Consider the following 13,163-nt stretch of genomic DNA (forward strand, 5'->3'; position numbering starts at 1 on the left):
CTCTCAGGAGGATATCCTCCCAGAAGGTGAGGGAAACCTCAATGCTGCAATTATTTGAAAAAGTTACACTGTTTTGCTAATATCAAAGCCATTATAGATAGCTGCTGCTGGTATTTTGGCATATTATTAGAGATTCCAGATGGCTCATGGCCTCTACGTACATATTCAATACAATCTATTTTCCTTCTTTAAAAGCATTCAAGCATCCAAGAATGCAAGAGATAGGCAATCCTGCAGATTGAGTCCTCAGGCTCACTTTACATAACTATAAAATATAATTTCTGTGTTTATTTCAGTTTCTATCAGAGTATCATTTGGAAAATTTACTTTGCCTCTCTTCTGCAAAGGACTACAACATTTTTCAAGGAATAACCACTAAAGGAAAGAACAGTTAAGTAGAGCCATGAGGAAGAGAAGTCACTTTTTTCTATGGGAAGAGTATAACACTGAGATAATGAACATGCATTTGTAAATTTGTAGGGGGAGTGGTTCATTTTATCTTAAACTTAATGATTTTTTAGTACTTCTAGTCAGAACTTAGTTATTAATTATATTTATGTTTATCCTTTCTAGAATTAAAATAATAACAAGAGGTGAACATTGGAGTTCTGTTGCCTCATCTTACAGAATCTGACAAGTTATTAAACAACATAAGGTAAAAGTAAATTTTAAAACATGTGCGTTTTTGACAAATAATAAGTCACAAACTGACTGCTTGTTTATTGATGACTCTGGGAAAACTCTCTTTTCCAGGAAAACTCTCTTTTTCAGTCATAAACTTATTAACATTAGAATGAGTTTGATAGGAATAAATCTTGAAGATTAAAATGATCTAATTCTTGTGCCTAGGCATTTTTAAAAGAATATAGATAAAATACATTATTTTTCAAAAAATATTCAACAACTACTTCAGGCTCTTTTCACTGCTGAGATATTGTATACCTCTTCAGACTCTAAGTAAAATCTATTTAACATCTTGTTCCTTTATAATGCAGTTATTTGCATGCTTAATATTTGATGTAATTTGTGAATAACAAATGTATAACAATAAGTCACCATATCATTTTCCTGTTAGTCCTCTTTTGTCCAGGCAAAATATTACACTTCTCTCAGATTTCTTTATTCTTTTAAAACTTTTAATAGTTGCCCTGATTCCTTCTCTCAACTTAGAATGGTTTATCCAAAAAAGCTTATATAGATGGTATTAATTTTCAACCTAATTAGCACTGATTATTTTGGTGTGCATTGTGGGATTGAGCATGACAAGATATAATAAAATGGCTATAATAATGGCTAATATTTATACATTATTATTTTATTATATACTGAGTGCTTTGTCACCAATGGTGCTAAGTGATTTACTTGCAGTATTTCATTATATACTTTAAGGGTTATGTTAGTTTTATTCCTCTTTTATATGAGGATACAGTGGTATAGTAACTTGGTAAAATCACATCCATTATTTAAGTAAGTAATATATTAAGTTATATAAGCAACATAAGCAAGTTATGAAGATCTTGTCTAAGGTCCCAGTTTGAAAATGAGAGCAGCAACACTGGAACTTAACCTCTATGTAAACCTAAACCTGTGCTCACCACTTCAGTATTACAACCTTCAAGTTTTTCTCTGATTCTGCATGCTCAAATATAATTCAACTTTTATCTACATGATAAATATGCAATTATTAATTGCCATTTGTAAGGCACAGAACATAATGCTGACAATATATGAAGGACAAGTTGAAGTTTTGATCATACAGAAGTTATTGTCAAGTAAAGAATTATTAATATTTAACATTAAAATGTGGTGATAATAGCTTAGTAGGGAGCATGATGTATACAGAGATATTTTAACCCAGATTAAAGAATGGAGGAATGTATTTTGAAGATAATAAATTTTAACAGAACTCTAAAGTTGAAGTAGAAGTAAGTCAGTAAAGGAACATGAAGTGCTTGTTATCAAAGGTGGTATCTTGCAGTGAATAAGAGTGTGGATTCCAGAGCCAGGCCTCTAGGCTTAATTCTGAGTTCAACCCTAGTACGTGGCTTCCAACAGATTTCATTTCAATGTTTCCTTATCTGTAAACTGGGGCATATAATGGTACTTACATCATATTATTGTTGTATGGATTATAAAAACATTTAGAAGAAGTGTTCAGAATATAAATGGTGCCACATATATGTTTGCTATCATTATTATTGCATGAATCATGCATATAAAGGCATTAGGGGAGAGAGAGTGTGTCCATATTGTTAATACAAGGAATTCAAATTCTTAGTTGAGCTGTCTAGTAAATGAATTACTGATGGCTATGGAATTTATGTCCGGGTAAATAAACATGCAACCAACAATATATGTATATTTTGTTCAGTATTCATTCTAAAGAATTCATTTTTATTTAGACTGCCTATAGGCCTCTTAAAAACTATGAGCCATGGACTGAGGAAATGAGGGAAATTGTGTCTATGAAAAGGCTTTGGAGGCTCATCTGGGAGAGAAATCTTAGCAAGGGAGTGCTAATAATTTTTATGTTTGGCTGTACACAACTTTTATCTTACTAGAATATAAGTTACATCAGAATCTAAAGTTTCCATTACTCACAAAAAGTCATTGCATCTTGTAAGTAATTTTTAAATTCAGTGCTTACTTTACCTCTGCTGGTACTCTAAATTAAGCCTTTAAAATTAAATTTTGTGAAACTAGACTATTGCAACCGCTAATATATCGAAAGCCAAACGTCAAAATTGCTTTTCCAAATGTCATTTATTAAATCACTAGAGGCCCAGTGCACGAATTCATTCACCAGTGGGGTCTCTCTGCCTAGCCTGTGGGATTGGGCCGAAACAGGCTCTCCGACATCCTCCAAGGGAATCCCGAATTGCAAGAGGGCAAGGCCAGGCCAAGGGAACTCACTCAGGCAAGGTGCATGATTGGGGCCGGAGAGGGACACGGGAGGTTTCCAGCTGGGGAGGGACCATGGGAGGGCGCCATGGTGTGTCTGGCCCATCTTACTCAGTCCGAATTGGCCGGACCCCAGAGCATGTGCCCCCTGGTGGTCAGTGCACATCATAGCGAATGGTTAAGCAACCTGAGCACATCATTAGCATATTACACTTTGATTGGTTGAATGGATGACAGGACTACCAGACACTTAGCATATTAGGCTTTTATTATATAGGATTTGTTCTCTCTCTCAACCAGTGCTTCATGACATCAAATTTATACATAGATAATGAGTCAGAAATATACAGAGAAGTGATAGTTGCAAATGTGAAAGGCATTTGGATGGAATGACATTATGTTATCCTCACAGGAAAGGATCTAATCCCAGTTCTTATAGGAATTAGAACAAAAATTAACCATTTGGTTAATTATCAGTTGGAATTGCCTATATGGTTAAAATGAATAATGAGTATAAAATAGTTTTGTGAATCCTAATATTAAACAGATTATTTGTATCTAGGATCAAAGCCAAGGGTTAGTTTATTTATTTTGCCTTGTGCCTCTCAGCAGGTTTCTGCCATGGGTGACAAGGGAACAAGCAACCACACAGAAGTGACTGACTTCATTCTTATAGGCTTCAAGGTCCGCCCAGAGCTCCACGTTCTCCTCTTCCTGCTATTTCTATTTGTATATGCCATGATCCTTATAGGAAATGTTGGGATGATGGCCATTATTATGACTGATCCTCGGTTGAACACACCAATGTATTTCTTCCTAGGTAACCTCTCCTTCATTGATCTCTTCTACTCAACTGTTATTGCACCCAAGGCCATGATCAACTTCTGGTCTGAGAGCAAGTCCATTTCCTTTGCAGGTTGTATGACCCAGCTCTTTCTCTTTGCCCTCTTCATTGTGACTGAAGGATTTCTCCTGGCAGCCATGGCTTATGACCGCTTCATTGCCATCTGCAACCCACTCCTGTACTCTGTCCAGATGTCAACACGTCTCTGCACTCAGTTGGTGGCCGGTTCCTATTTTTGTGGCTGCATCACCTCAGTTCTTCAGACCTGCATGACATTTACTTTATCCTTTTGTTCTTCTCGGGCCATTGACCACTTTTACTGTGATTCTCGTCCACTTCAGAGAATATCTTGTTCTGACCTCATTACCTATAAAATAATTTCTTTTTTCTTAGCCAGCATCATTATCTTGCCCACTGTCATAGTTATTATTGTTTCTTACATGTATATTGTGTCCACAGTTCTAAAGATACACTCCACTGAGGGACGTAAGAAAGCCTTTTCTACTTGCAGCTCTCACTTAGGAGTTGTGAGTGTATTGTATGGTGCTGTCTTTTTTATGTATCTCACTCCTGACAGCTTTCCTGAGTTGAGTAAAGTGGCCTCCTTATGTTACACCCTAGTCACTCCCATGTTGAATCCTTTGATTTACTCTCTGAGAAACAAAGATGTCAAAGAAGCTCTAAAAAAAATTCTAGAGAAGAAAAATACTGTTCTTTGATTATTATTTCTCTTCCACTAAAGGTGCTGTGGCTATTCCTTGCATGCTCCTTATGGCCATTAAGGAAAGTAATTCTCCGGAACATCCTAAAAGTGTTATCAGTAGCATTTTCAACAGAGACTACCCTTCCCATTATTACTTTTTTCTTTGCTTCTGAGACATTGTTAATTTTGAACACCCTGATTGCAGGAGATGTCCTGGATGTTAGAGAAGCATTCTTCAAGATAAACCCTCCCACTGATTTCAAATAATGTTTTATTTCACAGAATTGTTTTCTGTTTATTTTTATGGCATGCTGCTTTAAAGTCTTTATATTTTCTTATAATGTTTAAATAATATTTTGTCTGGTGTTTGTCTTTGGAATTGTTCCTCCACTTATACAATCATTGATAATTGACAATAATGCCCAATTTATTTTTTTAAATAAAATATTTCTCAATTTTATAACTAGTTCCTTTACTGTGTTAAGTGGTCATTGAAATTTCACTTTGAATCAAGTATTTTCTATGTGTTATACTGTGAGAAAAGAGTAATAAGAAGGAATGGATAACAAGTAATCTTCACTATATACATTAACTTATATAAAACTGTATATTGAGTGTGGCAGGTATTGTGGAGTGCTCTGAGGCACTACTAGTTGCTGAATTCTAATATAAAGAACTAAAGTGGGAGATAAAAATTTGCAAGCATTTTTGAGCAATAATTCCTTCGATTTATAGCTTCATATTTTTTGTGTTAATTATTGTAAGAAATTATTTCATATTGGTATAGAAGCAAGCCAGTCATCAAAATAGAATGTGATCCAAATTTACTCATCTATATCTTTGACGGTTTATTTATTTTATGTTCTGGTTTTATAATACTAGTAGTCTCAGGTATAAATCATCTCATTTTTTAGGGAGTTTATAATTTACTGTGAGAGTTACATCCTTAGACAGACAATTAAAACCCAGAACTGTGTGTGCCAAAGGTAATAGAGATTGCAAAGTTGGGTGCTTGAGAGCAGGTGGTTGGTAATCAAGGAAAATCGTTAGGTCACTTTGAAAAATGTATTTAAAAGGTCATAAAAACACTGTCAGTGAAACTGCCATGTCAGTTTATATTATTGATTTATGCTTAAAGTATGTCAGTGTAAATGAAAAAAGACTGAGTTGAAAAATTCAGGTAAAATACACAGAACATGTTAACTGATTAACAGGAGGACAGTATACTGAAAAAACTGTCTCTCAAAATTTTTTAACTTGAATGGTGTGTGTGGTGATGGTACAAACAGAAAAACAGTAAAGGAATTCTCACTGAACTAGGAATAGGGAGGAATTTCCTCAACTTGATAAAAACATCTACAAAAACCCCAAGATCATATTTTAAAAAGCTAAGATAATCTTTAATTGTGAGAAACTGGAAACTTTCTAAGTAAGATTAAGAACAAGCAAGAATGTCCTCACTCACCACAACTTTCAACATCCTATTGGAAGTCTTACTAATATAATAGACAAAAAAAGAAATAAGTGTTGTGGGTTGAATTATATCTTCCTAAACTTGTATGTTGAAACCCTAGCCCTCCAGAACTGCATCTTGTGATTATATTTGGAGATAGGGCCTTCAAAGCGGTAATGTAAACAAGGCTCTTGGTGGCTCTAGCACAATCTGACTGGTATCTTTATGAGGAGGAGATGATGACACACAGGGAGACATCAGGGGTGCCTGTGCACTGAGGAATGCCAATGTGAAGAGGGAGCAAACAAAGAGAGAGGCCTCAGAGGGAAACCAAATCTGGGGGCACCTTCATCTTGGACTTCCAGTTTCCAGAATTGTGAAAGAACAAATTTGTTTTTTAAGGCATCCAGTCTGTGGTATGTTGTTATGGCACTTCTAGCAAACTAATTAAAAAAAAAAAGTATACAGAACGGGAAGGAAGAAATAATACTGACTTTATTCACAGATGATAAAATTGTGTGTGCAAAAAATCTGAATAAGCTGACAACAAAACTCCTGAAATGAATAAGGGATTATAGTAAGATTGTAGGATATATGGTTAATATGCAAAAGTCAATAGCTTTCTGTGTGCTAGCAATGAGTGAGTGGAATTTAAAATGAAAACACAGTTACATTTGTATTAGAACTCCTCAAAAATAAAATACTCAGGTATAAATCTCACAAATAATTACAGGATCTACAGGAAAACTATAAAATTTTAATGGAATAAATCTAAGAAGACCTAAATCTAAATGAAGAGGTATTCTATGTTTATGGAGAGAGAGAGACTCAATACCAAGTTGTCCGTTCTTCCTAACTTGATCTATACATTCAATGCAATCCCAATCCAAATCCCAGCAAGTTCTTTTGGATGCTCAGAAACGTTAGATATTGAATCTAAAGGTTACTGGTATATGCAGAAGAACTAAAATAACCAATACAATACTGAAGGAGAAGAACGGAATCAGAAAAGTGACATAACACAACTTCATGACTGACCATACAGCCACATTAAAACAGTGTGGTATTGGTGAAAGAGTAGAAAAATAGATCAAGGAGGCAGAACAAAGGGAATAGAAATAGAGCCAGATAAATATAGTTAACTGATCTCCAATAAAGGAGAAAAGATAATACAATGGAGAAAAGATAGTTTTTTCAACAAAGCGTACTGGAACAACTGGGCATCCACATGCAAAATGTGAACTAGATATAAACTTTATATCATTCCCAAACATTAACTCAAAAGGATCATAGACCTAAAAGTAAAACAAAACTATAAAACATCTAGAAGATTCCATAGAAGAAATCTAGATGATGTTGGGTATGATAATGCCTTTTAGATGAAATACCAAAGGTATGATCCAGGAAAGACATACTTAGTAAGTTGGAAAGACATTGTCAAAGAATGACAAGGAATGACAAATATTTTCAAAAGACATATCTAATAAAGAATTCAAAAATATGCAAGGGAACTCTTAATACTCAACTATAAGAAAACAAACTACCTGATTAAAAAAATAGACCAAGCCCTCAATAAACACCTCACCAAAGAATATATACAGAAAGCAAATAAACACATGGAAAAAAGTGTTCTATATAACATGCCATCAAGGGCATGCAAATAAAACAACGAGATACCACTATACACCTATCAGAATGGCCAAAATCCAGGACACTGCCATCACTGAATGATGACAAGCATGTGGAGAAACAGGAACTGATGGGAATTGAAAATAATACAGCCACTTTGGAAGACAATTTCGCAGTTTCTTGCAAAACTAAACATAATGTAACTATATGATTCAGCAATTATGCTGCTTTGCATTTACTCAAAGGAGTTAAAAGTTTATGTCCACACAAAAACCTTCACAGAGGTGTTTATAGCAGCCTTATTCACAATTATCAAAATTTGGAATAACCAAGATTTACTTCAGTAAGTGCATAAATAAATGTAGTATATCTAGACAATGGAATATTATTCAGCACTAAAAAGAGCTATCAAGCTGTACAAAGATGTGGTGGAAACTTAAATGCACATTGCTAAGTGAAAGTGTAAAACTGAAAAAATGACCTATTGTATGATTCCAACTATATGACCATTCTGGAATAGTCACTAGGGATTGTGGGGTGTAGGAAGAGTTAAATAGGCAAAACAAAGAAGATTTTCAGTGCAGTGAAAAGACTGTATGCTTTTTAATCCACTCATCTACAGTTGGGCGCTTGGGCTATTCCAGACCTTAACTATTGTAAATTGCACTGCTATGAACATGGGGGTGCATATATTCTTTCTGATTGATGTTTCGGGTTTCTTAGGATATATTTTTAAAAGTGGATCACTGGGTCAAATGGCAGTCCCATATTTAATTTTTTGAGGAATCTCCATACTGTTTTCCACAGTCTGAATTCCTACCAGAGTATACTAGGGTTCCCTTTTCATTATATCCTCACCAGCTTTTTTTCATTTGATGATAGCTATTCTAACAGGTGTGAGGTGATACCTTGTTGTTTTAATTTGCATCTCTCTGATGATTAGTGATTTTGAGCATTTTTTCATATATCCCTTGGCCTTCTGTATGTCCACTTTGGAGAAGTGTCTATTTAAGTCCTTTGCCCATTTTGTAATTGGATTGTCTTTCTTCCTTTTGTTAAGTTGTATGAGTTCCTTATATATTTTAGAAATTAGCCCCTTATCAGATGTATCATTGGCAAATATGTTCTTGCATGCTGTGGGCTCCATTTTAATTTTGATGATTTCTTTTGCTGTGCAGAAGCTTTTTATTTTGATGTAGTCCCATTTGTTTGTTTTCTCCTTAGTTTCTCTTGCCCTAGGAGATGTATCAGTAAACACATTGCTATAAAAGATGTCTGAGATTATGCTGCCTATGGTTTCTCCTATGATTTTTACGGTTTTACGACTTACATTTAAGTCTTTTATCCATTTTTAGTTTATTTCTTGTGTATGATGTAAGTATATTTACACCATGGAAAACAATGCAGCTCTAAAAATGAAGACTCTCTTACCATTTGAGATAGAATGAATGGACCTGGAGAGTACTAGGTGAAATAAGCCAATCTGTGAAAGACAAGTTCATATGATCTCACTCATACATTGAATCTATGAACAAAATAGATCCAGAGATATAGAAGCATAAAAACAGACTGATGAATCTCAGGGAAAGCTGGGGTGGGTGGGTGGGTGGGGAGAGATTAACCAGGGAACTTACATGCATAAATGCATAGCCCATGTAAACAAACAATAGTGTAGTGAAGGCCTGGGAGGGATGGATGTGGAGGGTCCTTGGAAAAAAAACAACGGGGGACATCTGTAGTACTTTCAACAATGAATATATTTTTTTTAGAAAGAAAATGCTCCATATAATACCATAATTATGGATACATGTCATTAGGCAATTGTCCAAACATATAGAATATACAATTCCAAGCGTGAACCCTGAAGCAAACTATGGATTTTGGGTGACGATAATGTATCAATCAGGCTCATCAATATTAGCAAGTGTATCAATCTGGTGGAGGATGTTTATAATGGGGAAAGCTATACATGTGTGGGGTCAGGGCATATGCAATATATATCTGTACCTGCCTCTCTTTTGCTGTGAGCCTTAAACTTTTCTAAAAAAGTAAAGTCTTAATTTTAAAAAACAAAAATAAAAAAATGAGATACTACTACATTCCTATTAGAATGGCCTAAATCTGACCATGCCAAATGCTTGCAAGAATGTGGATCAACAAACAGGGATCTTCATCAGCGCTAGGTGAATTCAAAATGGTATAACTACTTTGGAAGACAGTTTGCGGCTTCCTACAAAATTAGGCATATTCTTACAATGTGATTCATCAAATACCTTTCTGGTATTTACTTAAAGGAGTTGAAAACTTATGTCCTCACAAAAAGCAGCACATAGTTTATAGCAGCTTGATTCATAATTGCCAACACTTGGAAGTAACCAAAATATTTTTCAGTAGGTAAAAAATAAATTGTGGTACATCTAGACAATGGAATAATATTCAGCACTAAAATGAAATGAGCTATCAGCTTTGAAAAGACATGGAGGAACCATAAATCCATGTTATTAAGTGAAAGAAGCCAACCTGACAAGGCTACATACTGTATAGTTTAAACTATATTACATTCTTTCAACTCCTAGTATTTCTTTTTTTAAAATTTCTTTATTGATTAAGGTTTCACATATTTGTCCTCATCCCCCCATTTCTATCCCAAACCTCTCCCAACGCATGCCCCCACACCCCCGTTGTCCATGACCACTGGTTAGGCTTATATGCATGCATACAAGTCTTTTGGTTGATCTCTCCCCCTTACTTCCACCCTCCACTACCTTCCCTCTGAGGTTCGACAGTCTTATAGATTCTTCCCTGTCTCTGGTTCTGTTTTTGTTCATCAGTTTATGTTGTTCATTATTTCCCCTAGATGAGTGAGATCATGTGATACCAGAAATACACTTATAAGAACCGAAAATGAGAAAAAACAATAATGCTTATGCTGAGAGGCAAATGAATCAGTCTGTAGTGAGTTTCTTTCTGGGCCAACAGTTCTTTTGAGTCCCAATTTCAATGTCAAACAGTTCCTTATGTGTACATGTCAGCAATGATATTTCAGTTCTGGATGGTGGACAAATGGTGGTAATGCAGGTCCGACCCTCTCTGGTTTGGTCCTGGGCAACCTGCAGCGAAGCACAGCTGCTGACTGCTAGTATGGCAAGGTGTTGTCAGCATCTTCCATCACTGGACTGTTTCTCTTCTGTCTTTATGGCTGGAGCAGTCCTGTCAATTCCTCTCTGTTGCAGGAATCCACATGGTCTTGGAGTTGTTTTCTGAAAATATACAAACATATTCTCGACCAAAAGTTAATAAAGGAATATTTTCTATAAATTTGACTTGGGATCCTTTTTCTTTTTTTGCCCTAACGATTTTCCTTTGGCTTATTTTGACACCATGGTGTTTTTCATGGGTGTCTCTTGCTGTTAGCATTACAAATGAAAGTTAATTTTCTAAAGTAAAAATTTTCTAGATGTAACTTACTTATAGGATATTTTTCCTTACATGATATTCTTCTACTATTCCCCCTTTTTTGATTTAAATATTAGGAGGCTTTTGGAAATTTTATAATATAGTTTTGATAGCTTTTAAATTTTAATTTTTTGCACTAAAATATGATGATTGCTTTAGGTTCATTACATGTTACACAATTTTACCATGAGATGAACTACCAATAAAAATTTTAGTTAACACTTTAGGAACAGCTTTTTGTCCAGTACCATTAATTTTTCTAGAATATTGGCTTATTTCAATTAGCCAATTTAAATTATTCTGAGAACTTGACTACTATTTTACTGTCAAATTTAATACTCTAACAACAATCTTTTTTACCCTGTAAATATCAGTGGAAAGGATTTTTTGACTTCTTGAGTAGGCCCTGAGCATTCCTGGTGCTAGGCTGGATTTAGATATCAAAAACCCACTTCCCCACACCATGGTACAAGACAACTCAAGCAAGTCTCATTGTAGTGAGAGAGCAGCTGCTGTCGGCCAAGTCTCTGTCTGTTACCTGGGTCCAGATTTGAGCTGGGCATGGGAAGTGAAGCAGCCCTGGGGGCAGGAGACTTACCTCAGAAGGGGTGAGGGTTCAGGCCCCTGCAAAGTTGGGGGGGGGGTGAGGGTCTGTGCCCCACCTCTCTTGATCCCTAAGTTCTCTCCTGATGGCCCCTCTGCGACTGTGCCTGTCTTAGGTTGTTCCTTCCCTGAGGAATCTTACCCATCTCTGGCTAACCAGCCATCCTACGGGGCCAAGCAGGGTGATGTGAGGTTCAGTTCTGTCTCCTTGGTAGTCTATGCCCCCATGTCCTCCACACCCAGCACCTGCCTTGGGATCCCAGCACTGATCACAGATCTTGGGGAACCCAGGTTTCTACTCCAGGGAGGGCTCAGCTCACCCCACTGGGCGAGAGACAGATCCATGGTACCAGCCACCACGAGGCTTCAACCTTGACATGAACAAAAAGCTCAGGCCACAGATGTGGGCAATTGGATTGTGAGAAGAGGGTCTCTCTTGGCCAAAGGGGCAAGAGGGGCCAATATAAAATGCTCAGGTGCCTTATCAGGGGCACCTCTACACAGTGGAAGGGATTAAATTTTTTCATGTCCTTTTTAAATTGCTGCCAGACATTCGAAGAATTGGTTTGTAAGTTTGTTTGGGAAAATTGTACATTATGCTGTTGTAATTCTAAAATATCAAGAGATGGGTTACCTTTGTCTTCAAACACCAAAAAGATGATTTTTTTATTGATTCCCAAGGGTGCGAGGTACTATTATAGGTAATGGGGATAATACAAATCTGGGAAAAATTATAATGACATTGTAGAGTAATATCATGTAAGGATATTCTTTGCTCTAGGCCATGGCAATTCCATTTCAAACTGGCTGTCAATTTCTTTTTGTATAGACAGGGTCTTAGTTACATTTTCTGCACCTCTCCCTGGAGCAAGTAGTGATAGTCCCTTATTTTGGAGTCAACACAAGCCTGAAACCTCTCTTGAATTTTACACACAAAGGAGCAGTGGTTTGATTTTGTGTCATACAAAAATGAAGCTGGGTGGCGATCCCTGTGTAATTATACTTCCTTGCCCCACCCATGGTCATCCTGGATGACCAAGGTGTTTGGTATTATTGGTGACTACATTAGGCGGGGGATCAGCCCACATAAGGGCTCTTACCCATGAAGGGTCAGGAACATAAGCCCAAAATACTTCCCCATTTGTCCCAGGTAATATTACCATACAGCTGATGACTGCTAGCATGGCAAGAAAGACGTTCTCAGGCATTCTTGGGGTTCTGGTTACCTCATAATTTCTTTTCTATTTTTTTTTAATTTTTATTTTTTTTGTGCGGCCAGTTAGCTCAGTTGGTTAGAGCGTGGTGCTAATTTTTATTATTATTATTATTATTATTATTATTATTATTATTATTTACATATGTGTCCTTATTCGCCCATTACCCCCACCCCTCACACATGCCCCACACCCCTGTTGTTTGTGTCCATTGATTAGGCTCATATGCATGCACACAAGTCCCTTGGGTGATCTCTCTTCCTTACTCCCACCGACCCCCTCCTTCCCTGAGGTTTGAGGTTCTGATTGACGTTTCTAAGTCTCTGGATCTGTTCTTGTTCATCAGTCCATACTATTCAT

The 13,163-nt window shown here is 36.3% G+C and overlaps 1 protein-coding gene across 1 annotated transcript; it reads left to right on the forward strand.

Annotated features, from left to right (window-relative positions):
- Window positions 1–3,522: 3,522 nt before the first annotated feature.
- On the forward strand, window positions 3,523–4,464 carry LOC307101013 (olfactory receptor 9K2-like; the record flags this gene model as incomplete). Its single annotated transcript, XM_079773733.1, has 1 exon — window positions 3,523–4,464. One exon carries the CDS (start codon window positions 3,523–3,525, stop codon window positions 4,462–4,464), a length of 942 nt encoding a protein of 313 aa, XP_079629859.1.
- Window positions 4,465–13,163: the final 8,699 nt, after the last annotated feature.

The sequence above is a fragment of the Cnephaeus nilssonii genome (assembly GCF_951640355.1).
Source record: "Cnephaeus nilssonii genome assembly, chromosome: 6".
Taxonomy (NCBI): Eukaryota; Metazoa; Chordata; class Mammalia; order Chiroptera; family Vespertilionidae; genus Cnephaeus; species Cnephaeus nilssonii.